We start from the raw sequence: 26410 nt of genomic DNA, 5'->3' as shown, positions 1-26410 counted from the left end.
TCCTTTTGGTTTTATAGCCGTAATCACATATGGATTCTTTTATTTGGCTCTTGGCACAGACTGAACAAAAGGGGAAGGCAGCACCGAAAAATTACATACAGAACACTCTGAGCCATAGAAGCTGCAGTGGCCGGGACTTACCACGAACACCGGGAGAAGCTGCCACTCGCCCCGGCCCTTATCAGCTGGCAGGATATTGTCAATAATGTGAAGTAAGGCCCTCCAGACCAAGTTGCAAACATCAAAACTATCTCTTTTGGAGATTATCAGCCTTTAGTTAATTGCACGCATTTCTGACTACACATGGGCCTTCACAGGCTGCGTCCTCCTGGCCTCCCCCACTTTCAGTGTTCTAATTACAGGTGCCGCCCACTGTTGGTGATTTTTCAAGCAAAAGTCTCAAAATGCTATTAAACCATGAGGAATAAATCTCAGATTCCTTTGTTAAATATTTTTGTAATCATTGCCCTCGAGTGATTCCAAGTATAAATCGATGCCCAGAATAAGGAGGAGGAAACTAGCATTTTGAGGCAGTTGCTCAACATATCCAGGGAATGCAAAGCTTAGAGCCACCATTGATTTGACACAGTGGGTATTTCATCAAGAACTTTAAGATTATAATAGTATCCTAAGTTTGCATAGCACTTTATAGTTTATAAGATATACATTTTTACTTAAATTATTTTTTACTTGACCAGATACGCAAGCATTTCAGTGGATATCATTTGGCAAATGTGCCCGATGCGAAGGAGCTGGTATTGCGGACCCTTCCTCGTGTATAGAGGAGGAAGAAGTAGGGAAAGGGGAAACAGGAGGAGGACTGACTTCTAGTTGTGCAGCTGGATGGAAAATGGTAGAGCAAGGACCAGAACTCCACCAGATCATTGGGTTCTCAGCTCGGTGCTTTCTCTGCTGTTACACATTGCTTCCCTGAGAGAAATGTCTTGATAGAGACATTGCTTGGTTTTGTATTCAAATCAATACCTTCTAAGAACAGAAATCACTTTGCAGTATTTGTAAAAGTAGCATCCTCAGTTTCCCCAACCATGCCAAACTACATGATATAAAAATGAAGATTTTTTCAAAGGTAGGAAATACCTAGGTCTGCCCCATTCCCTCCATGGTGTTTTGGTCTTTTTCAGACCAAGGTAGTACTGTCCTCCCTAGACCTTAATGCCTTGTTATGTGAGAGACTTTGTTGCCCAAGTGCTGTGGCAGAGCGGGGGAGGGAGAGGATGACTGCTTTGTTGAGGGAGGGGCTAGTGGGTCAGCGTGCAGTGCGGTGATTTCTAGCACAGAGGTGGTATCAGTAAAGAGGGCATGAGGTCCGGAGGGTTAAAAGTGATGACAAAAGGAAGAAAGGAAAATTTCTAAGGGGGAAAAAGTATAGTTAATCCTAACCCTCAAAGGCTCCTTCTGATCAAAGTAAAAGTATTTAAATAAGTCAAACCATTTGGGCACAGGGGTGGGGCTCTGAATGGATGTTCTCGAGATTGGTTACATAAATCCACCTGCATTTATCCAGCCTTTCTTCTGGCCATTTTCCATTACAGGAAAATGGTTATTAAAGTACGTGGTCCCACTAAGATTTAGAAGTAATTTTAATTGTCCAGCTATCTTGTTCTTTAATTTTATTCTTTAAATTAACTTACAGTAAATTACAGTGTCTGTGTATGTGTGTGTACACAGCTCTATACGTTTGAACACATATCTTGAGTCATGCCACCACTACCAGAATCAGGTTACAGAACAGTTTCAATATTCCCCAAATTCCCTCCCCATACCCCTAGCTCCTGACAATCATTGATCTGTTCTCTGTCACTATCGTTATGTCATTTTGTTGTGAATAGAATCATACAGGATGTAACCATTTGAGACTGGTGCTTTCCATTCAATATAACTCCCTTGATTCATCCAGGTTATTGTATCAATATTTGATTCTTCTTTTTCTGAATAGCATGGCATTTTCTGGATGTGCCACAGTTTGCTTATCCATCCATTCCTTTATCTTTTTATTTTTTACATTTTTAAGTGGGCTCCATGCATGGAGCCCAACATGGGGCTTGCACTCATGACCCTGAGATCAAGACCTGAGTTGAGATCAAGAGTTGGACGCTTTACTGACTGAGCCACCCAGGTGCCCCTGTTTATCCATTCATTCCTTTAATGGCATTTAGGTTGCTTCCAGTTTGGAGAGATGATGAATAGAGATGATCTAAGCATTTCTGTAGAAGTGTGTGTGGGCATGAAGTTTCAGTTTCTCTAGAGGACATCCCTAGAAGCAGGACTGTTGGATTAGAGGGTAAGCATGTTTACCTTTAAAAGAAATTGCCAAAGGGTTTTCCAGAATGGGTGTACCCTTTGTCATTCCTACCAGCCCTGTGTGAGAGTTCCTGTTTCTCTGCATCCTTGTCTGCACTTGGTATTATCAGTATTTTTATTTTAGCCATTCTAGTGAGTGTGTGGGGTATCTCGTTGTGGTTTTAATATGTATTTCCCTAGTGACTAATGATGTTGAACATCTCTTCATCTGATAATTTGTCATCTCTCTGTCCTTTTTGGTCAAGTCTTTGGCCCATGTTTAAAAACAGGCTTTATTTTTTTAAGCAGTTTTATGTTTATAGGAAAATTGAGTAGAAGTACAGAGATTTCCTATATATCCCCTGCCCCACACATGCATCCCCCATTACTGACATCTCCCACCAGAAATTGTACATTTGTTACAACTGATGAACCTTCCTCCTCACTGATCCTTGGCTAACATGGATGTTTTATGTGTCTCCATAGTTTTGCCTTTTCCAGAGTGTTACATAGTTGGAATCATATAGTATATAACCTTTTCTGATTGGCCTCTTTCACTTAGTAATATGCTTTTGACATTCTTATATGGCTTTTCATGGCTTAATAGCTCATTTCTTGTTAGTGCTGAATAATATTCCATTGTTTGGATGTACCATAATTTATTCATCCATTCACCTATCTAAGGACATCTTGCTTGGTTGCTTCCAAGTTTTGGCAATTATGAATAACTCTGCTATAAACATCCATGTCCAGGTTTTTATATGGACATAAATGTTCAACTCTTTTGGGTAAATATCAAGGAGAGCAATTTGTGGATTGTATGGCAAAAATACTTTTAATTTTGTAAGAAGCCACCAAACTGTCTTCCGAAGTGGCTGTACCATTTTGTGTTCCCACCAGCAATGAATGAGAGTTTCTCTTGTTCCACATCCTTGCTAGCGTTGGGTGTTATATCAGTGTTTGGCCCATTTTTTAAATTGGGTTGTTTGTTTTTTACTGTTGAATTTAAGAGTTTGTTATATATTCTGGATATCTTGATAGATTTGTAAATATTTTCCCCCAGTCTGTGTCTTGAGTTTGCATTTTCTTAACACTGTCTTTCCTGGATGAAACTTTTTAATTTTGAAGATTTTAGGGGTTTTCTCTAAATGTTAAATTTGGAGTTTCCACGTGACCCAACAATTGCACTCCTAGGTGTCTAAGAGAAATGAAACCATGTGTATTAATTTTCCATGATTGCTATAGCAAATTACCAAAAAAGTTAGTTGCTTAAAACAACATAAATGTTTTTCTCTTCCTTTTCTAGAGGTCAAAAGTCTGAAATTAGTTTGATTGGACTAAAGTCAGGGTGTTGGCAGGGTTGGTTCCTTCTGGAGGCTCTAGAGGGGCATGTGTTTCCTTGCACTTTCTAGTTTACAGAGGCTGCCTGCATTTCTTGGCTTGTGACTCCTTCCTCACATCCCTCTAGCATTTGCTTCCAATGTCCCATATCCTACTTCCTTTCCTTTCATCAAATTCCTACCTGCCTCCTTTTTATAAGAACACTTGACATTACAATTAGGGTCATCTTAGATAAAATAGAATAACGTCCCATCCCAAGATCCTTAAACTTAATCTCATCTGCAAAGTCCTTTTTACCATGCAAGGTAACATTCACAGGTTCCAGGTATATCTTTGGGGGCCATTATTCAGTCTACCATAGTCTGCTCTTTGGCCTTAAAAATCTGTATCTATTCCACATGCGAAATACATTCATCCCACATTTTTATTTGTTTTTTTTAATTTTTAAATATTTTTTAAAAAATTACTTATTAGAGAGAGTAAGAGAGGGAGCATGAGTGGGGGGAGGGGCAGAGGGAAAGGGAGACAAGCAGACTCCCCACAAAGTGGGGCTTAATCCCAGGACCCTGAGATCATAACCCAAGTGAAATCAAGAGTCAAATGCTCAACTGACTGAGCCACCCAGGAGCTCCCACCCCATATTTTTAAAAGTTTCAACCCTGCATCATTGAGTCAAGTTCAGAACCCCATCTAAATATCATCAACTCAAAAGTCCCAAATTTTGTCATTAAAACTAATATGGATTAGACTCTGGGTATGATCCATTCTGGGGAAAAATTCCTTTTCATCTGCAGATCTGCAAAACAAGAAGACAAGCATTCTGCCTCCAAAATATAATGATAGAACAAACGTAGGATAACACTTATAGGCGTTGTCATTACGAAGGGAAGAATATGGAAGGAAGAAAGGCTCTACCAGCCCCAATTACCTTCAAAATCCAATCAGACAAATTCTGTTAGGTTTCACATCTGGGAATAATCCTCTGTGGCTTAAAACTGGCCTTAGCTAATGTGATTCCTCCAAGTGAATTCTTTTCAAAATCACTTTGGCTATTCTAGTGTTTTCACCTTTTCATATAAATTTTAGGACCAACTTGTCTATATCTACAAAAAATCCCATTGGTATTTTGATAGTAATTCTGTTAAACATAGAGACCAATTTGGGGGAACATTGGCATCCATGAACATGGATTCCAATCCATGAACATTGTCTTTCCATTATTAGGTAGTCTTTAACTTCTTTCATCAATGTTTTGTAGTTTTCTGCAAACAGATTCTGTACATTTTTGTTAGATTTATACATAATTATAATTTTTTGGAGCTACTGTAAATGGCATCTTAAAAAAATTCAGTTTGCAATTGTCCAGTGGTGGTATGTAGAAATACACACTATTTTGCTATTATGAACTAAATCCTACAACCATATTGCACTAACGCTTCTTGCAGGATGTTGAGTAGGATGAGTGAGAGTGGACAGCTTCGATTTTTCCCCAGTCCTAGGGGGAAAATATCCAGTGTTTTGCCATTATGTATAATGCTAGCTATAGGTGTTTTGCAGATGCCCTTATTCTGAGATTGTGGGAGTTCTTTTCCATTCATAATTTGATGAGAGTTTTTTTTATCATGAATATTGAATTTTGCTGAATGCTTTGTCTGCATCAATTGACATAATCATATTTTTTTCTTCAGACTGTTAAAATGGTGAATTACATTAACTGATTTGAGAATATTGAACCAGCCACTGTGCATTCCGAGATAAACCCCACTTGGTCATGGTGTGATGTATTTGCTAATAATTTTATGAAGATATTTTGTGTATGTGTTGTGAGTAGATACTGTTCCATACATTTTCTAATACTGTCTCTGTCTGGTCTTAATATCAGGGTAATGGTTGACTTCATAAAACAAGTTGAGAAGCCTTTCCCTTTTTTTTTTTTTTAATTTTCTGGAAGGATTTAGAAATTGGTGCAATTTTTTCTTTAAATGTTTAGTTGAATTCAGTAGTGAAAACATCTGGGCCTGAATTTCTTTTTCCAAAGGTTTTTAAAGACTAATTCAATTTCTTTAATAGTTATAGCTCTATTCAGGTTATTTATTTAATCTTGGGTGAGTTGTGGCAATTTGAGGTTTAGAGGAATGAATCTAATTTATCTGATTTACTCAATTTATGTGCATAGAGTTGTTCATAGTTTTCCATTTAACATCTACAGGGTCTGTAGTGTTATCTTCTCTCTCATTCCTGATTTTGTAATTTATGTCTTTTTTTCTATTTGTCAATCTTACTACATATAAATTTTGCTGGTCTTTTCAAAGAATCTGCTTTTGGTTTTATTATTTTTCTGTTTTTCTGCTTGCTTTGGGCTTATTTTAGTCTTCTAGCTTCTTAAGATGAAGCTTAGGTTATTGATTTGAGACTCTTTTTTTAAAATATAAAAAACATTTAATGCTATATAGTTCCTTCTAAGCACTGCTTTAACTACATTCCACAAATTTTGATATAGGTATTTTCTTTCAGTTAGAAATATTTTTCAATTTTACTTGAGACTTCTTTAACCTATGGATTATTTAAATGTGCATTGCTTAATTTTCAAGTATTTGGATATATTCCTCTTATTTTGATATTATTGATTTGTGGTCTGATTCCATCATGGTTAAAGAACCTACTTTGTATGATTTCAATTCCTTTAAATTTGTTAAGGTATGTTTTATATGATCTATCTTGGTGAATGTTCCATGTGAGCTTAAAAAGAATGTATATTCTGCTATTTTTGTGTAGAGTGTTCTATGAACATCAAGCATTAATTAGTGCCACTTGGTGGTTGATGTTGCTCAGTCCTTCTATACCCTTGCAGATTTTATGTCTGCTGATTCTACACATTACAGTCAGAAGAGTGCTGAAGTCTCCACCTATAATAGGGATTTGTCTATTTTAGTTCTGTCAGGTCTTGCTTTGTGTATTTTGAAACTTGTTAAATGCATATACATTTACATTCTTGCTTTTTTTTTTTTTTTGTCAATCAGCCCTTTTTATCATTATATATTGTCCCTAATATTCTCGGTAATTCTCTTTTTCTGAAGTCTAGTAGACTTCAGATCTGATGTTAATAGACCCATTCAAGCTAGCTAGCTTTCTTTTCTTTCCCTTTTTCTTTCTTTCTTTCTATCTTTTTCCTTTCTTTTCTTTTCTTTTCTTTTCTCATTTCTCCTTCCTTCCTTCCTTCCTTCCTTCCTTCCTTCCTTCCTTCCTTCCATTGAGATTTTCCTGGTTATTCATAAGCCAAATAATTTTTGTTGTATCCTAGACATTTCGATTATTTTATTTTGAAACTTTGGGTTTTGTTTTAATCTTTCAAAAAATGTGATAATTTTATTTTGACATGTAATCTCCCTCTTTGATTTTAGACTGTGTATTCTGACCAGGCTTCTGTGGGTAGTGATTTCAAAGTATTGGCAGTGCTATTTGGATCTGTCCCACAGCAGCCTCAGTGGGTGGTAGTCTATACTATAGCTTGTTCTCAAAGTCTGTATATGCTGTGTAGGCTCAGCTTCATCTATGCCCAGCTCAGGGTAAGCCCAGGAGTTCATAAACAATTGTAAGAGGCTACTTTCCCAAGTCTTCTTTCTCTGTCATCACCAAGGAACTGTCAGCTCCCACGGAGCCTTCCTTTTTATCCTCTGAACAGAAAACTGGGGCTTTAGTTACCCTGCTTACTATATATTTCCTGCTTCTGTGTGCCTTCGTGGGGCAAGCCAATGGGACGACAAATACAAAAAGCAACAGGGCTTTGCCCCAGTGTCTTGGAACCTCAGATCCTTCATCCAGTGAAGGTTCTCTTAGTTCCCTTAATCTCCTTCCAGTTCCCATTGCCAGCCATGCTATTGCCGCCACTGGATGCCTTAGGGGTACAGGTACAAGAAAATAGTAGAAAAGAAAAAGAGAAAAAAGAGAGAACATGATTTCTCCCATTCTTTCTGAGTGTTAGCAATTCCTCCTACCGGTCTTTGAGCCAGAACAGGAGCTTCTCTTGGAGCTTTCTCTGTCCGTATCCTGGTCTTCACTTACAGGTTCTGAGGTCAAGCTAAAAAATAAAAAGGAAAAATAATAGTAAACTCACTGCCAGTTTGGTGGTACTTCCAATTCTGGTCAATTCTGCCTGCTACTGTTCACTTCTCATAGTGTTCAAATGGCTGCTCCATGCATTCTGTCAGGTTTGATAGATGCATTCAGTGAAATGTACAGGGTAGAGTGAACTTATCCCATCTTATCCAGAACCAAAAACCCAGATATTGCTTTAGATTGTCTTTTACAGCCAGACCCAGGAGATTATTGCCTCTAGGACAGTGTTGTCATTGTCAGGTCCTTTTAGCATGTTCAGTAATCCTTCTCATTGGAGTGGGTTTGAGATTATCCACCTTTCCATGAGGGGCTGTAAATAACACAATGTGGCAAGCCACATTACAGTGAAATTCTGTGCCTCTCCTGGCAGAACAATAGGAGGTGGCTATTTCAAATTCAAACTCATTTGGCTGATTTAGAGAAACTTTGGGACAACAGTAAAATGACACTGAGATCAATTTAGGTATCCGTCTGCCATCTTGAAAAATGGTGTGCAATAAAACCTTTCAACTGGGTATAATTTTTTTAGTTTTTATCATTAATGCTACATGTATTTCATGGTAACAGGAGTGGTTCGGGCCCACTTATTAGGGTTTGAAGTTCTAGGAAATATGGGGGCCCTGCCTCAGTGCTGTGCTTTATGTACCGAAGAGGATGGGAAGTAGGGTGGGAAGAAGATGGAATTAACTGATGTATGTGAATAAAAGATAGCACTTCTTCCCTTTCCCCCATATTGTGTCAGTAGATAGGGTATCTCTGCCCATGGAGAAGTAACATCTGTATCTGTGCCCACTGATCTTGGTGTGCAAAGACTCTTTGCTGACAGTCTACCAAGAGAAGTCTCTGTTTATTCCTAGCCTTCGTATTTATGGCATTGCTTTTTAGGACAATGGATTGACCAGTTTCTCCTTTCTCTAGACTGTGATGAAGTATTATTTTAAAAGGAGTTTCTTGTTGATTCCTTGTTTTAGCTAAAGTCTGGCAGTGAGAAGACCATTTCTTTCAGTGGTTGGGTATTTTTTTTTTTCTTGAATAAACTAGTATGGAAAGAACCAATGAAACAATATCTGCTGCCCCTTTCAGAATTCAGATTAAGTGTTAGACTTGATCAGCCAAAGATGTTGGATGGTGTCTCCCTATCCATATACACCCAAGGACCAAATTTGCCAACACAGCCCTCACTCTGCCTGCTCTCTCTCACTTGTGGAATGTGAAGGGACGTGCGTAGCTGTGTAGTGAGCAGAGGGCTGGGTAGGGAGAGAATTGTAAGACTTCGACTTAGGTCATAATTTGTTATAAGACCTTGGACTGCTTACCCAACCTTTCTGAGCTTCATATTCACCTACTGTAAAAAGTAGAAAAGTGTAGAGGATTATTGGAATGATTGCCGGTGTGTTAGATGTTAAAGCCCCTAACCCCTTCTTTCTTAGGAGTGGGTCATACTGTTTGGGTTTCTCTTTGCAATGAGACTTGGCACTGGGTTAGGATTCAGTCACTGACGGAAGAAGATAGAGGAACGAGCCTAATATAGACCAATCTCTAGGGTGGCATAAAGGTATCCCTTCCTGTATTGCTTACATTTCTGTGTTGCCAACAACTTTGTAAATGACTGATGTTGCGGGAGAGGCCTCTGGAACTCTTTGTAGGGAAATACAGGGTTAGCAGATTTTTCTTCCTGAATACATTTTCTAGGCCAGCAGCATTGTTCAGCAGTCTAAATAACACTGCGTCCTTCAACCCTATTAACCTTCCCATCAAAAACCCCACCCCCAAACCCCTGAGCTCGAAGATTTTACAGGTGAAAGCTGGGTGCATCTGTCTGGCTTTTCTCAGGCCTCTGCGCTGGATTGAGATTTACTGACTCTTCTTTCTTATACATAATGAAAGCCCAACTAGCTAGGCAGCCTTGCGCAGCACAGAGCCCTGCAGTGGAGTGACCTACAGGAGAATAGCTGTGTGTTACAGTGGGTAACCTGGGGAGAGCTCAGAGAGAGTAGCAGCCTCCCAGCTTGTGTCTGGGGCTTGAAATGTACTGTCAGTTTGACCTTGCTCATGAGACCAGTGAACTCAGAGGTACAGAGAACTCTTCCTGCCCAAACAGGATCATCACAAGGCGATACCAACTGCAAGATGAGGCCAGCCTAGCAGTTCTTTGGGAATAATGAACTATAATGAGTGCTAACATCTTCCTAGAAATACAACCAGGAGGAAACATACCTTCTAGATCTCTTCTCGGAGGCATAAACTTTGCATTTGGAAGGAATACTTTGGTAAACTATTTGGAGGGGAAGGGATAGGCTCCCTTTCCTCAAATAATAATGGATATTTTTAACTTGCCTTCTAAATGGGGTGAATCCAGGGGTGTCTGGGTGGTTCAGTCAGTTGGGCATCCAACTCTTGGTTTCAGCTCAGGTCGTGATCTCGGGGTCATAGGATCGAGCCCCGCATCTGGCTCCATGCTCAGCACAGAGTCTGCTTGCCCTCTGCCTCCCCCCCCGCCCAATTGTGCTCTCTCTCCTCAAATAAACTCATAAACAAATAGAAAGAAAGAAGAAAGAAGAAAGAAAGAAAGAAAGAAAGAAAGAAAGAAAGAAAGAAAGAAAGAAAGAAAAAGAAAGAAAAGGTTGGATCCAATAACTGCAAGGCATTTTTTTTGATGAGGGAAGTATGCAAAATTGGGGCCAGGATTGAATTATGAGGAGAGTAGAGGCTGACGACTCTGACCAGCAGACATTCTTCTCTCTTATCTGCCCACCAGTTGCTCAGCCTTTCCTCCAAATATGAGTTGAACAAGTATTTAAAAAATTTTTTTGAACAAGCACCATTAATTGGTATGCCCATCCTGTGGACCAAGGATGTGCCAAGTATCAGTTCAAAATCAGTCTAGGAGGCAAGACCAGAAATAAGGAGCAATGCCCTTTGCTGGGGAGAAGGATGAGAAATAAGAGTAGCATGTAGGGTTCCCCCAGGTGAGGGATGTAGGCAAAAGCCAAGTCCAGGGACAAGAAGGAGCTAACCCAGTCTACCCATCAGGATCTGGCTGGCTTGGGGCTTCTTTCAGAAGGCCAGGCAGGGTCTTCCTTCATTAGCTTAAAGTTAATGCTGACACATGACCCTTCTCCTATTTTAGGAGACCATCATTTCCTCCAAACACCTACTTCTGTCTTATCATATCTATTCAGAGTGAACTTGCTGGCCACTAGAAAAGGTGGGAGGGGGGTGTTGGGAGGACCTCCAGAGAACACTGCTATCTTTTAGGGACACACTCAAGCTGCTTAGTTTTTCTCCTCTATCCAGAGGATCATTTGATAGTCAGTGATGTTTCAGGCTTTTCTAGGAGCAGCTAAGCAACAGGAAGCCATGACTCATGAAGCTAACATCTAACTAACTGGCCTGTGTTTCATTGTGGGAGCAGGAGCGATGTCTTCATTATCACCATCATCACCGTCATTATCACTGTCACCATCATCACCACCATCATGATCATTATCACTGTCACCATCATCACCACCTTCACCTTCATCACCATCATCACCATCACCCTTTCACCGCATCACCATCACCATCATCATCACTCATTACTTAAAATGATAGCTGACATTTGTAGAACTCTACAAGGTATACACTCAAATGCCGTCTTTCAGTATGATTAAACCACAGTAACACTTGACACATTTGCCAGGCACTACATTTGCCAGGCACTGTTTGGGTTTCTCCTAGGAGGTAGGTGCTATTGTTGCCCTCATTGTGCAGGTGAGGGGATTGAGGCTTGGAGAGGTTGTACAGCTTAGCTCAGGCACACGGGGAGGCTAGGATTTGAACCCAGAGCCTGCAGGTGCTTTGGTACTTTCTACACTGCTACGCTTCTGAAGATCTTGCCCCCTCCCCTTAAAAGGAAACTGCTAAACCCAGCTAAATACCTCAGCAATTTATAGGCTGCCCACTTTCAATCTCTGAACCAAATGTCTTTTTGATGAGGCCTAAAATCTACTCTAGGAAGCCACAGAGGGGAATTTCCGAAGTCATTTCTGATTTCCTGTGAAAATATTCTGTAGCTGGCAAGAGATTTTCCAGATAACAATGAATACACAATAAAGCGGGTGCCTCTGCCTTGGATACCTGGCTCACAAATAACCCATTTGGCTTCCCAATCACCCCGATACCTAAAACTAGCAGAATTTATGCTTGTGGCTGGAATGGCTCTGTTCAGCCAGAAAGCAAAAGTTTATGGCCGAACCCTTTGCTCTGAAATGAAATCTAGTCTCTTTGGCTCGACTTTATTAGGCCGTATTGTACAGAGATAGGGGACATAAGTATTCAGAATCTGCTGTCAGTAAAACAGGACGGAGTTGGCAAATGTTTTCGTCCTCACGCTCAAAACTGTGTGCTAAAATGGGGACATTGAATAGAAATTAGGGATACAAATCAGGGCCATTTTTTGAAACTTTCTTTTTAATTGAATTAAATATAGCCATTTTACTGTTATGTCTTTACACAGCCCATATTGAAATGGAGACCAAATTATCATTGGGGTCACTGAATCAATGGGGAGAGACTAAGTAGATAAATCTGGACCCCTGAAATATTGTTCAGATTAATTACCACAACGACCCAAACACTTTAGTACTCAGTGCTTAATTATGTTGAAGCATCTCTGTAACGGGTTCTAGTATTTAGTGACACTCCTGGAAAGCACTCGTCTTCATCCCTACTTTAAATCCTTTGGACTGTGATGGATTCTCCTTAATCTCTGGTTCTCAAAGGCACGATGGAAAGTACTTGTTTTCTGTTCTTCGCTGTCTTTGGGAATAGCTGTTTTCTACTCAAAGTGTGGTTCATGTTTGGGCAGCATCACTGTTGTCTGGGAGCCTGTTGGAAGTGCAGAATCTTAGCCCCCACCCAGGACTAGGACGTCGGAAACCATATTTCACTAAGACCCTTGCATGATTTATGTGCACCTCAGAGTTTGGGAAACACTGGACTCAGAGCCTCAGAAGACTTTTCTTAAGTAAACCTCCGAAGTGTCCACTGGTGAGAAATTATCCCGAGTGACAGCAGGAATAAATGCAGTGGGATTCTCACTGAACTATCCAAAATACTGAAGATCCTGCGAAGGCACAAGTGGCACTCTAGTGGTTTGTCTCTTCAAAAGCAGGCTCATAGTTCCTGTGATGAATTGAATGCTTTTCTTTTCCAGCTCCCTTCCTATTCAGCCCAAAATAAATAAATAGATGGATAAAAGACCAACCAACTAACCCACAGTTGTTTTTGCCTCAATTTTAGAATTTGTGAGTAATGGAGTTGCCGGATGTAGCCTTTGCTAGGCTCAGTCTGTGTCCTGTTGAATTGTTGTTTGACTTTACACTGGACACCAAAAAAGTGAAGGCAAGGGGAAGCCAGAGGCTGAGTACCGCAGGGAAGACAGTGTAGTCAGAGACAAGGCTGAACAGGAGGGTGCCTTCCTCAGGAATGGCAGTGCGATTCGCAGCTCATAGGAGGAAGGACTGCAGTTAGATTGGTGGCGGTAGACCAGCTCTTGAGAATTCCTTCTTTCAAATTCAGGCATCCAAGTTATTAGATTTAGAATTTTAGAAAACCATAAGCCACTTGTTAAGTAGCCCAAGATGTTCTGTGATGACAAAATTTTCCAGAAAAATATCTCTCCTCGTAAGAAGTTTTCTGGGACGTTGAAAAATGACCCAATTCTACCTGCTCCCTATTAGAACCTAAGAATAAGGAGATTTTCAGCATTTGGAGGCACGAATTGGTTCATTTCACGGTGCAACATTGAATGCTGTGATGTTATCAGTGCTTACTTGTGATTAGATGCTCGGGGAAATGGCTTGTTTCTCTGTGTCTCTTTCTCTAGTTTTCTCTCGCTTAGTTCAATTCAGCAAATATTAATTAAACACCTCTTATACAGGCACCATAGAGGGTACTTTGTTGCTTTTTCTGGAAGATACAAAGTTGAGTGCACAATGAAGGGGCTCATGTTCCAAATTCCACTTGGCTGTAGCTCCCATCAGATGTCAGAGGACTCCAATACTACGACGGTAGCTAATGATAGTTAACATATGCTGAGTGCTAACCGTGGGCCAGGTAGTGTCCTAATCATTCTATATTCATCACCTCAGTTAGCCCTCCCATCCCCCGAGGGGTGGGCTCAGTTAGTATTCCCGATAAGACGAAGAAGAGCACATGGAGCTGGGGAAATAAGGAGCAGCCTCACCAGTGAGGGGGCAGCTGATGTAAGCTTTATCCAAAGAATTAGATTTGACAACTGAAAAATAGATATATAGAGATATATATTTCTGACAGAAGGATCAAGGGAAACAAAGTGACGGGAAATCACAGGGAAAGCTTTTAGATTAGCATTGCCTAGCTCCATGAGCTGCTCCTTGAAATAAAGGATTGTGTGACGAAATACCGTGTCCCTTCCCCCTACCCCCCCCCCCCCCCCCCCCCCCCCCCCCGGAGATTTCCAGCTCCTATTAACATGTTAAGATTCTAGCCATCGCACTAAAACAATGCCCAGTTTTGCTTTATTTTTCCAATCCTTCTCAAATGTATTTCGTCCATTCAAATATTATCGAGCTATTGCTTGTGTGCCTTGCACTGACCCAGGCACTGAAGATTCAGATAGAATTTTCTGCCCTCAAAGGAACCTACATTTTCATGGGGCACCCTGTCTCCTCTCTGTAAATTGGAGGTATAGCACCTCTTGGTAAGCTCTGATGAGCAGACCTGGGGAATCTTAGTTGAGAGTGCATCTACTTTGCTGAAGCTTGGGGCAAATTGTGGGAAGTTAGCTTTTTAAGATAGAGTGAGGCCCGCACATCTGTTGGTGCAGTCTGTGGATGGGTGCTGTGAACTATCGGCTGAGAGAAAGTTCTTAGGAACTTTCAGAGCAATTTGATAGATTAATTTTTTATCGGTGGCATTTAATGAGAAACATTTTGGACTTGTACTTTGCATGCCTTGTCTTTTTTTCTTCTTTTTTTAGAATTCGTTTTTGTTAGGTTTTGTAGAAGTTTGAGTCTGCAAAACAGTGGATATTAGAAATAAAAACAAAGCCCTGGTCCGTCCCCTACCTCAAATGGATTGAGAAGCTCCATCCCGGATAATCCTGCATGCTGGGGGCTGAATCAGCCTCCTGAGAATTACTAAGCAGGCGTCTGCTTGAGAACATTTACTTCCTGCCTGCTCTACCCAGATTAGAATTCTTTTAGTGATATTTTAAGAACCTTATTATTTGAAGCACAAATGAGGATGTTCTTAACCAGTAGCAAGATTGCAAAACCAAAGTCCTATTTGGACAGAGAGTGAACAGGCCAACCTTTAACAGGGCCTGACATCTCATAAGCATAAATACCTTTTCTACACTGGAGAGAAAAATAGGGAGAGACTAGAGAAGCCTTCTACATGGTGAAAGAAAATACCAGTGTCCAGCCACATAAGCAATACTTTCTTAAATCATTTCTAAATAATAATGCTTTTAAAAAGTTCTCATGTTACTCTTTACACAAACCCTTCCTTTAGCTTCGGTCCCTCTGGCACTGTTGGTGCCTTCAGAATAATCTGGGCCGGGGGTACACAGTGGGGAAAATGTCATATATTCTTACACTTTTGCATGTGGTGTGGTCTGTTAATCTCTCTCAGAATACCTCATGTGGGCTAATTCTTTTTCTCATAATGCCTGATGGAAGAAATCTCTTTTGTTAGGTCTGCAGCCCACTAGTCTGGGACTAAGAGATTTGGCTCACATCCACCCAAAATTAATCTTTGGAGTTGTTTATTTATTTGTTCACTGCTGAAGCAACCAGTTATCTGGCATTCCATCAAATCCAAAATAATTTGTTTTAATTGACATTGTCCTGAAGCCTTTGGACGAGTCTGAAATCCTTTCGTCCTGTTCTCACATTCTGGAGAATGCAATCTGAAATAGGCCATAATTGTGGAATGCCAGATCGTTATGGAGTCCCTGAAATCCAATGCTGCTTTCAGAGGGGCAGCCGACCTGACTCCACGTCCAAGAAGTACAGCGTTGAAGTGCAATTTGGCACAGAGAAGAAATACATTCTGAAAGGGTGCAAATTACCATTCATTCCCCATCTCCTCTGCTTCTCTCCTTTGTTTCAATTTTATCACCAGTTTGCTTCACCCCCAGAAAGCTGTGCAACACGGCATTCTCTGTTCTGGCACCTGTGAAGATCTTAATTCCATGAGTTGATTTTAGGATTTGTCATTATACTAAAGAATGTTGAGAAAGGGAGGATGAAAGAGATAGCCATGTGCCCATTGATAAAAACCGGGGCAAGTGTGTTAAGATTGGAACATAGAGGAAATGAGGAGAGAATCCAGACAGCCCAATGATAAAGCCTCCTTAACACTCAGTTGTCCTTAACATTGTGCTTTCCAGCAAGAAATGATTAGATGCAACATTAAATCAGATTCTTCTCCGCGACACAGCATGCTCTTGAGGGATGGGGGTAAATGACCCCACACATTTTAATGACCACCCGTACACTCATCAGCCTGGAGACCATAAATGCTGATCCCATGTTTATTATTGTAGTCAAGGGCTTGACACTTCCTGTGGGTGTTTTCGTTTTCTTTTTCTTGTAGGAATAAATATGTTTTTATGGGATCTAAGGCACATCAGTCAGTTTATGTCACTGCACTCTGTTTTAGACTGTCACATCATAAAGGACAGTGACAATGTATTATGTGATTTATATGTACAAATATTCATTCAGATGTGGTCGGTTAGTTCTTTTAAAAGCAGTTTGATGATTTAAAATTGTGCATCCTTTAGAGGAAAAATATTAACTTAGAAGTTGGATAGATTAAAAAAGTAGTAATGCAATAAATACCTGCTAATACGCTCATCTCTTCCTACCGCTGCTGGGCAGTGCTAGTGCGTCTGTTGCAACTCACCTCCTCCTCCTCTTCTTTTTTTTTTTTTTTTAAGAATTATTTATTTAAGAGAGAGAAAGAGCACATGCATGCACACATGTGAGAGCGGTAGGGGGGGAGAGCAGAGGGAGAGGGAGAGAGAGAATCTCAGGCAGACTCCCCACTGAGCACAGAACACATTATGGGGCTTGATTTCAAGAATCATGAGATCACAACCTGAGCCAAAATGAAGAGTTGGATTCTCAGCTGACTGCGCCCCCCAGGCCCCCCAGTGACTTACCTCTTCTTAGGGTAGCTCTTAGCATAATGGTCATTGGCTTTTATAATTTCCTTTTAGTTCATTACTTTTGATGTGCATAATATAAATATATTTAGATTAAAACAGTGTACTTGCTTTCAATTAAATAAGGACTGGCATATGATAATCTCTGGAATTATTTACATGACTTCAGAGGTAGGGATAGGCATTAGCAAAATTATTTGACTAGAATCACCAGAGTTATTCAGACTATTTGCTGGGAACAGAAATCACCACGGTTGTCGCATACCCCAGCCAGGATGGCTGATTTTTCACATTCACTGGGCTGTTAGCATTAGAGAAACACAGTTTCACTCTAATCAGAGAAAGCATAAAAAATAAAAGGTGTCATTACCGACCCACCATTAGTAACACATGCATAATCTAGAATCCAGAAGGTGTTACTTCCTTTGGAGCCAAGGCTCATGTCTCCAGTTGGAAGGTGCCCTTTGATGGTAGAGCTGGCTGCCCATGAACCGGTGTACAACCATTTTTGGGGGTTTTGGACTAGACTGGTTGAAAAATTAGTAATGGAGAAAGCATAAATAAGCTGACGAGAAGTGCAGACGAGCCAGCCCAATGGCTCAATTTCCTTTCTCACTGAAGTTTCTGTGAGTATTTGATGAATAAGGAGCTACAGCAAATCACCTGCTCCTCTTTGCTCTTCTAAAACAGCTGGAGTTTGATGTGACAGCCAAAGGAGAGATTGCTGCCTTGGGAAACGCTTTGCCTTTGACTGATGGCTGAATGGCTGGCAAATTAATTTTGGCCCCTTTCCTTAAGTCATTTTGGTCCCATTCCTTCATTTTTCTGCTGGGAAGTGTGTACATTACTTTACAGTTAAAAATACATGCACGACACAAATGTGGAGAATGGCATGTACTGTTTCTGGAAAGAAGTTGTAGGCTGGGATGGTTCCATTTTGTAACAGAGAAAGGATGCCGCCATGCTCTGGTAGGAGGCCCGTGCTCTCAGTGCAACTCAAAACTAGTGTTACTCCTCATTGACCTCTCACAGGTCACGGGCTCCAAGGTTTACGATTTTGAGTCCTTGGGGACACCTGGGTAGCGCAGTCGTTAAGCGTCTGCCTTCGGCTCAGGGCGTGATCCCGGCGTTGTGGGATCGAGACCCACATCGGGCTCCTCCGCTGAGAGCCTGCTTCTTCCTCTCCCACTCCCCTACTGTGTACCCTCTTTCGCTGGCTGTCTCTCTGTCACATAAATAAAATCTTACAAAAAAAAAAAAAAAGATTTTGAGTCCTTGGTGAGCTTCGATTCTAGTCTTTCCCCTTTGTGCAGCAAATCCTCCCTGCACCCCCTCCCCAAATCCTAGCACCACTCCTTCCTTATGTATTTACCCTGTCGTCTCTTGCAAGAGGTGACCAGGTGGGTAACCTGTCTGTTTATCCTCTGCAGAAGGGGAATTATAATGACAATAACTTGCCCCACCCTTTCTAGATTCCTTTGTTCACTGCCGGCTTCTCTTGTGTGAAGCATAAATGTTTTCAACTCTACATATTTTACACTTACTTTTCTGTTGTTAAGAATGCATTTCAGGGGCCCTGGGTGGCTCAGTGGGTTGTGTCTGACTCTCGATTTTAGCGCAGGTCTCGATCTCAGGGTCCTGAGTTCAAGCCCCATGTTGGGCTCCACACTGGGCGTGGAGCCTACTTAAAAAAAGGCGGGGGGCAGGGAGCCTGGGTGGCTCAGCTGTTAAGCGTCTACCTTCAGCTCAGATCATGATCCCAGGGTTCTGGGATTGAGCCCCGCATCAGGCTCCCTGCTTGGCGGGGAGCCTGCTTCTCCCTCTCCCACTCCCCCTGCTTGTGTTCCCTCTCTCGCTGTCTCTCTCTCTGTCAAATAAATAAATAAAATCTTAAAAAAAGAAAAGAAAAGAAAGAATGCACTTCATTACTGCTGACAAAGGAAAAAGGAATATACACTTTCATTCTTGCTTTTTCAAAGTTAAAGAGGCCATGTTTGAGACTTAGGTCCTCGGTAAGAAGTGATGGATGGTTTGAGCCTTGCTTTGGGATAAAGGAGCTTGGCTGGCTGAGCCCACAGTGTGCCACTGTGTCCGGGGTCACGGGCTGGGGCTCATTTCCTGGTTCTCCTGATGTCATTGGCCTGTTCTTGTCATCCATTTGTCCCAAATTGTCATTCTTGCCCTTAAAATTTTTAATTAAAAATTACAGTTACGGGTTTAATTTTTTTAATTGTGGTAAAATGAATATAACCTAAAATTAGCATTTTAACCATTTTTAAGTTTGTGTGTAAAGGTATGCGGAGCACCTTTATCAGATACCTCAAAAGCATGTTGACTTATCTGTATGGAAACAGTGTTAAAGATATGGGAAATTGGGGGCACCTGGGTGGATCAGTTGGTTAAACATCTGACTTTGGCTCAGGTCATGATCTCGGGGTCCTGGGATCAAACTCCGTGTGGGGCTCTGCTCTCAGGAGGAGTCTGCTTCACCCTCTCCCTCTGCCTCTCCCCCCACTTACGTGTAAGTGCGATCTCTCTCTCTCTCAAATAAATAAATAAGATCCTTAAAAAAAATGTGGCAACTTAAAAGGTTGTAACAATGAATTGAAACCAATCAGTATTTAAACAGTCCATTTGGTGCTACTGTATCTAGCATTGTAGATGCCATCTGAGAACCTACATATAGATGGAGAAGAGGCATTTTGCTATCCAGAAAAGTTCTGTACATATTTCCAGTTATTTTGATATTGAATTCCTTAGGCATTCTAGGTCAGCCACAGAGACAAAACTTGCAGGAAAAAAATATGGAAAAAAATCAGTAAAAGTCGGGTATATCTGGTCAGATATATCGTAGCCAAACGTATCTGGTGCTTCTTCCAGCAAAGAGAAAAAGATGGGAAAATAAATACCAGTTTGAGTAATATTTAATCAGCAGCTAGAATAGGTCCTGAGATACTGAATATGCTCAGTAAACATCTGCTGAATGAATGAATATTTGCCATGTTCAAAACAAACGTGAATAATATTGTTACCCTGCAAAATTTTGTTTCTACTTAGTAAAAATGTTTAATGATTAACCAACAATAAAATTTAGCTGAAAGAGTAGTTCTGTTAGGACACACAGGCATGAAAATACTGACCACAACTAAAAGAACCATATTAAAACTATATTAACTGAGGAATACAACCAACAATCAATAATAGTTGAGAAAGAGGTTCATATTTTCATTGTTTCTGAAAATCAGTTGTAATTAAATTAACAACATAAACAGCACATTCTAAAGGGAATGTCTCTGCTAAAAGAATAGGCCGGATTCTTCCACTTCAAAAATACTGTTTTCCCATAAAGCTCTACCATGAGGATTTATAATCGGCAATTTCTCATCTAAGTATCCTATTTACCAATAAAACAAATTATCGCACTATAATGCCCCAAATAGTCTATATTTCAGATTATTGAAAAGCAGACGAGGCTTTCTTCAAATTAGTTAGAATTAATGACCTTTGCTTATAAAGTCAGAAATATCTTTTATTTGAAAAAAAAAGTTGAACTCTTAGGATTCAGGGAAATTAAAAAATTTATGCTTAGTTAAACACATTGCAGTTAATTTTTAAAATCATACAGTTTAGCAGTAGAAATGGTTGAGTGCCTTTTTTTTAAAGACCCCACTCTGGGGAAGTCCAATTTGTAGACAAACAACCCATACCCAGAAGCATTGCATAGCTAATGTCTAATGTGTGGGAGTCGGTTAGAAGCAGCTCAAACTAATGAGGATAACCCACATACTCTAATCATCCAGGCTTGCACAAAGCAGACAAATAGCATAGAAGCAGGGAGCATTGAATTTATTTCTAAATGATTCCTGCCTTCTTTGTATTCCAGAGTGTCACCAAGTAGATGGTCAGTGTTCATTTCCCACTGTTTCCAGGTCTCTTTCAACATCCAGCATGGCATTTCCCTAGTTAATTGACTATGGGGGCCATAGGCAAGATGAGTTTTAATTCAACATCAGCACAAGACATTGTAAAAAGTCACTTCCTGTTGGCTGGGAAGCTGCCTCTCATCTCCCCCCCACCCCCTTATGTAGCCTCCTAGTAGAGGTGTATGTAGGAGGCTGCAGGCTCCCAGAGACCACACAGCCTGCCTGCCTTGGGAATCCTGAGATCCCTGAGCTCCCAGAGGGGCTTGGCATTCTTGTTGTTATTCACTTTATAATTTTTAAAGATCAATTCCAATGTAAAATCCTTCTAGAAGTGCTTAGCCTGAAGAGAATTGTTGGGAAAACAAGTTGAGCTTGATTAATTAGAAAAAACCCCACACATTTTAATGAAATCTGGAGTAAGACCTCTCTGAAACTACATTTTACTTTTTGTGATACTTAGGGTGTGGCTGGAAAAGTCTTTTTTTCCCCAAAGTAGAAATATATGTATTGTTTAATACACACACACACACAGCCTTCAGATAACAGAAATCTATAGAGAAAAGTGTCATTCTACCACTCAGATAACAATGGTTAGTGTTTTCGTATAAAGTTTTCTAGTTTTTCTATGGCTTTACAAGCATTCAGATAATTATAGGGTATTTTTTTAGCAGGGTCAGACTATAAACGCTACTTAGTAATGTGCCTTTTTATATAATTTTTATATGAACAGATACACATTTTCACCATAATCTTTGTTTCTTTGTGTTTCATTAAAAAATGTACCATTTGTGGTTACTTCCAAGTTTTCATTAAAAGGATGTTCTCCTACAAATGGTTTTGTATATGTATCTGTTTCTTTACTATGAATACTTAAAATGGACTTGTGTAAAGGAACATGTACTTTACAATTTTTTTTGTTAACAATTGCAAAATTTCTCTCTAGAAACGTTGTATCGATCTACCTGCCCGCCAGTATTGTGGGTGAGTGCCCACACCTCCACAACCTTGGAAATCATACAGGTTAGGTATCAGGGGTGCTTTAGAGGAGCTGTCCTGCCATTCTATGTTCTTAGAGTCATGGCCAGCTTCACGTAGATGATGTGGTTGTATTCCTGGTTGCTGAAGATAATAACCATCACATAACTAAGGCATTCGTTCGTTGGCCAGATGGTAAGCTCTGGTTTCCCTTTTATGGTGTACTGTCATATCTTAAACCTCCTGTGTTCTTCTCTCTTAGATTGAGGAAGACACGTGGCAGAAATACTACTTGGAAGGAGTCTCCAATGAAATGTACACAGAATATCTCTCCAGTGCCTTCGTGGGTCTGTCCTTCCCTACTGTTTGTGAGTAAGTGACCATTCACCATGTGCTCTTTGGCCCTCAGGGATGTGTAAGGTGGCCCTTGCAGGGAAGACACCTCACCTCTGCCCAGCACAGTCGGGGTACTCAACAATTACCGAGGGTATCCTGTGTGCTCTGTCTTGGGTGGTCAGCAGGAAGGTGGGTCATAGCGTGGTCCCTGCTTGGGGGATTTCTGCTGGCCCTGCTTTTCCCTGCAGCTCTGAGAACCTTATGCTTAGATCCATCATTTGCACTAAATTATGAACTACATATTTCCTGCATGTCTTGAATTAGGCTTCTGCCACGTAAACACAATTATGAAGGGTGGTAGGAACCCATGTCTCTGATTTTACAAGGATGAAAACAAATCTTGCTAGCTCCTTGATGAAAGGAATTTTAATATTTTTCAGTCAAGTCAGATCATAGAGACATTGGAGAAGCCATTATTTGAAGTGCATTTTTGATTTGCTGAGGAAATGTGGAACAAAATGTATGGAAGAAAGCCTTGAGACAGCCCTTAGGAATTTAGCTCTCAAAATGGACAACTGTCATGTTATAACAGTGAGAAGGCTTAGCTTCTCCTTCTGTTGGCTCAGCAGGAGGGATTTGAGCAAGAGGCAGCCCCAGCCTGCCATGGCCCCTCCAAGTAGAATAGGTGACCATCTAACGGATATGACCTCAAGAGTTCCAAGGGTTCTAGACCCCGAGAAACTTCCATTATGATGATGCCTCAGATTTCCCACTTAGAATCTCACATGTTGGGTGTAAGTCAAACAGGGCTTTGTCCCCTTTGAAAGCACAGACTCCCTGGGAATGGTGAAACATTAAGCTTGATCCGTTGACACTTCAGCAAAAGATTTGATAACCTCAGTCTCACTGATGAAGACCGGGAAGAAATAGGGGAATCTGGGAACGCATTGGGCTGAGGAAGAAAAGCTGTTCCCTTGAGCTGTCTGGGTGCCTACAAACAAAACCCACCTTCTGGAAAGGGAGGTCTGAAGACAGTAGTCCTGGGGGCACTTGGGCTCCTCTGTCTTAGAGCTTTCTGTTCTGTGCATAGCACAGAGGGGACAGAGCGCCTGGGAGTTTGGTGTTTACCTGGAGACTCCTGTCAGTGAACACAGCAGGTATACTCTGTCTGTCTCTGGGCCCAGACCCTAAGCAATCCAAAATGGTCTGGCTGTTTACTGAAATTTCTCACCCTGTCTCTAGGCGAAAGTTTAAACGCTAAATGGACTGGAAAAGTGAATAGGTAATTGATTCGGAAGGAGTTATTTTCTGAAAATGGATGCCCTATTGTAACTCCCATGTGCTCCTTTCTTTGAGAGCTATTTCTCTTTCTGCCACAGAAAGAAGTTAACCATTCAAAGGCATTGGGTCCTGGAACATTGACGCTGTCCCAGGGGATTTTCTCCACCTTGGAGTTTGGCCTGCCTGGGATACAAAGCCCGGGAGAATTCAGGACTTTTGATAGAAGCTGGTTTTATTTTTAAAAAGTAAACAACAGTTGAGCCCTCCTATATGAGGTAGGGGTGGTCTGAGCACATTGCAAAGGCACCGATGCCCGGAGGAGTTCTATGGCACTAGGGACATTAGCAGGGGAGTGCGTGAAGATGCCCTCCTTGGCCGTTGATTTTCCCTGGCTTGCCTGGTGTTTATATCTACCCTCAGAAACCTGCATTCCCACTGCTTCTCTTATTCTGCTCCTGGGAACCAAGTCAGTTCATTTTAAGACTGTTAACCTGGAAGGTTAGAACCACGCCCCCTAGAAGCTGTAACTGGGATACCCACAAGGTACATTTGACTCACATTTGCCCTACGCGGTATTTAATGTCTTAAAAGTAAGTTGCCAATATTTCAAAATAGTGGTATTTCACATAAAATCTAGATGTCTGGCATCTCTTGAATATCTGATGAGCCAACACAGGACTTGCATTTCTAACGGATGCTAACTGGCTCCAGTTTGTTAGAAGGAAGGGTTTAGTGCGGGTCCTCCCCTCTCTGGTGTCTTAACCCAGGCCAGATTTGCATTAATATCCTGGGCCTGGCCCCGCAGACAAGCGAGTTTGCCAACCCTGACTCACTGGGTGGTGTGAAACTTCATTGCCCTCCAGAGCTAGCTGAAGAGCTGGACACCAGTGGCTGCTGTAAATATGTCCCTTGATTGATTTTCGTGTTTAGAACATGTTGCGAGCAGGAGAGAATCTTTCAGACACACCTTGTTGTCAGAGAATTTAATATTTGTTCAGCACGGCTTCTGGAATACAAAAAACCCAACTTCTGATGTGAGTGAGAATGTGTTCAACTTAGTGCTATTATTCGTTCAGCACAATAATACAGCAGAGGTAGGAATAATCAATAAAGAAAGGACATTTAATAAGATTTAGGAACATCCCAAAACATTGAAGCTCTCCTCAAGCATTTGATTATCTGGAGGCTTAATTATCTGTGTTTTCTACTTTAAATTAAAGAAAAGCCATAACTCAAAGTTACCAGCAGTTTAATGATAACACTCTTCAATTCAGGTTAATTAAAGCACAGCCGTAATTAGAGTGTAGTGTTGTATATCACCGGGCTGGCGCATAAGTATTTTCATTACAGTAAGAATTGGCTATTCAATTTCAAGATGACAAAAAGGACGCCAAAATATATTTTAAGCTGGTTCATGTAGAAGAAAAAAGAATTGGGGAATATTCTGGGTATAATAAAGCACAGATAAAATATACAGATTTTCAGAGCAGTTTCTGTAATTATGCACCGCATTAAAACGATATGCAGCCAATAACGTCTTAAAGCATGAACAGAAATAAATTTGCTCTTCCCCTGGGCTGGCAGAGTGCCCCCTTGCAGGGTGAGATCACTGCACGGGAGAGCCTGGAGTTTTCACAGAAGCTGAGAGAGGAGCTTTTTTTCTTTTTTTTTTTTAAGATTTTATTTTAAGATTTCACTTTTTAAGATTTCATTTATCTATTTATTTTAGAAAGAGAGAGAGAGAGTGCGAGTGGGGTGGGAGGAGCAGAGGGAGAAAGAGAGAGAATCTTAAGCAGTTCCACGCCCAGTGAGGAGCTCAGTCTCATGACCCTGAGATCATGACCTGAGCCGAAACCAAGAGTTGGATGCTTAACTGACTGAGCCACCTAGGGGCCCAGGAGAGCAGTTTTATGAAAAGATAAGGGAGCAGGATACATGGTTGAAATTTGAAGTCATTTCCCCAGAGAACAGAATGGGGAGAAGGAGAAGCAGGAGGGACAAAAAGCCCCCACAAGGCCAGCTTTTTACAAACAAGTGGAGGGATGCTCTCTCCTGTGTAGGTGGGACCCACCAGCTGTGTCCTTGGACTTCTCTGCACCAGCCTTTTGGCTTCACTGTGTGTATCAGCAGAAGATGGAGCTTTGTTCCAAAACCAGTCACTCATGTGGACAGAATACAATATTATTTCTGAATATTTCATTTACATTTTCTCATTTTATCTGCACAGTGATCTTCTGGTTTATATTAATATCACTGCCCCTGGCTTATCCTGACGGGGACACTGAGACTCAGAGGATGTTGGTGCCCCTCCAAAGCCACCTAGCACCCAAGTGATGGAGCCTGGGTTCTGATGCTGGGCCTGTGTAATTGAGAGCAGCTTGGGGTAGCTGCTGGATGAAAGCTGGCTAATTCAGAGTCTCCTGGGGAGTTTAATAAATGGAGAGATTTCTAGGCTCCATCTCTCGATTTCAATATCTGGGGGAAGTGCCCCCCAAATGTATACCTTTTACAAGCAAGTTGGGTGATTCTGATACAAAGTCTGATGACCGGGACCCCACCCCCTCCCGCTACCACCACCACTTATCTCATCCCTCCACACCATGGGCTGGACTAAACTCCGCTCATTCCCCACTTTGGGCTCAGTCCCTGGAGTGTTTCTCTCCGATTTTAGCCTTATCGAATTAGAAGTGGGCCACATGTCACAAGATAATGGTAAGATTGGGGCCTTTGTGTGAGCTTCCTTGCCGTCTTTCCTGCTTCATGTGGGATATTCTGCAATGTCCGGGGAGATAGGGTGAGTCTACACATCAGCACACCAGGCAGACCACGGACTGCTCTGCCCCCTTCCCATGCCTAATCCGAGTCAGCATAGGAAGAAGGCATTGGGGTACTGAGCCCTGTAATGCTGAAAGCCATTGCAGGCTGGAGTGATCAGCGC

The 26410-nt window shown here is 41.2% G+C and overlaps 1 protein-coding gene across 26 annotated transcripts in view; it reads left to right on the top strand.

Annotated features, from left to right (window-relative positions):
* The window catches only part of KCNMA1 (potassium calcium-activated channel subfamily M alpha 1), a 712564-nt gene that overhangs the window by 529887 nt on the left and 156267 nt on the right, over nucleotides 1-26410 (top strand). For all 26 annotated transcript variants that reach the window (XM_034662731.1, XM_034662737.1, XM_034662736.1 and 23 more), the window contains one exon: nucleotides 22118-22227. In XM_034662731.1, coding sequence (XP_034518622.1) covers nucleotides 22118-22227 — 110 coding nt within the window. The remainder of the gene's footprint in view (nucleotides 1-22117; nucleotides 22228-26410) is intronic.

This window comes from Ailuropoda melanoleuca, chromosome 6, assembly GCF_002007445.2.
Source record: "Ailuropoda melanoleuca isolate Jingjing chromosome 6, ASM200744v2, whole genome shotgun sequence".
In the NCBI taxonomy this organism is placed as follows: domain Eukaryota; kingdom Metazoa; phylum Chordata; class Mammalia; order Carnivora; family Ursidae; genus Ailuropoda; species Ailuropoda melanoleuca.
This window is presented reverse-complemented; position numbering and strand designations above follow the sequence as displayed.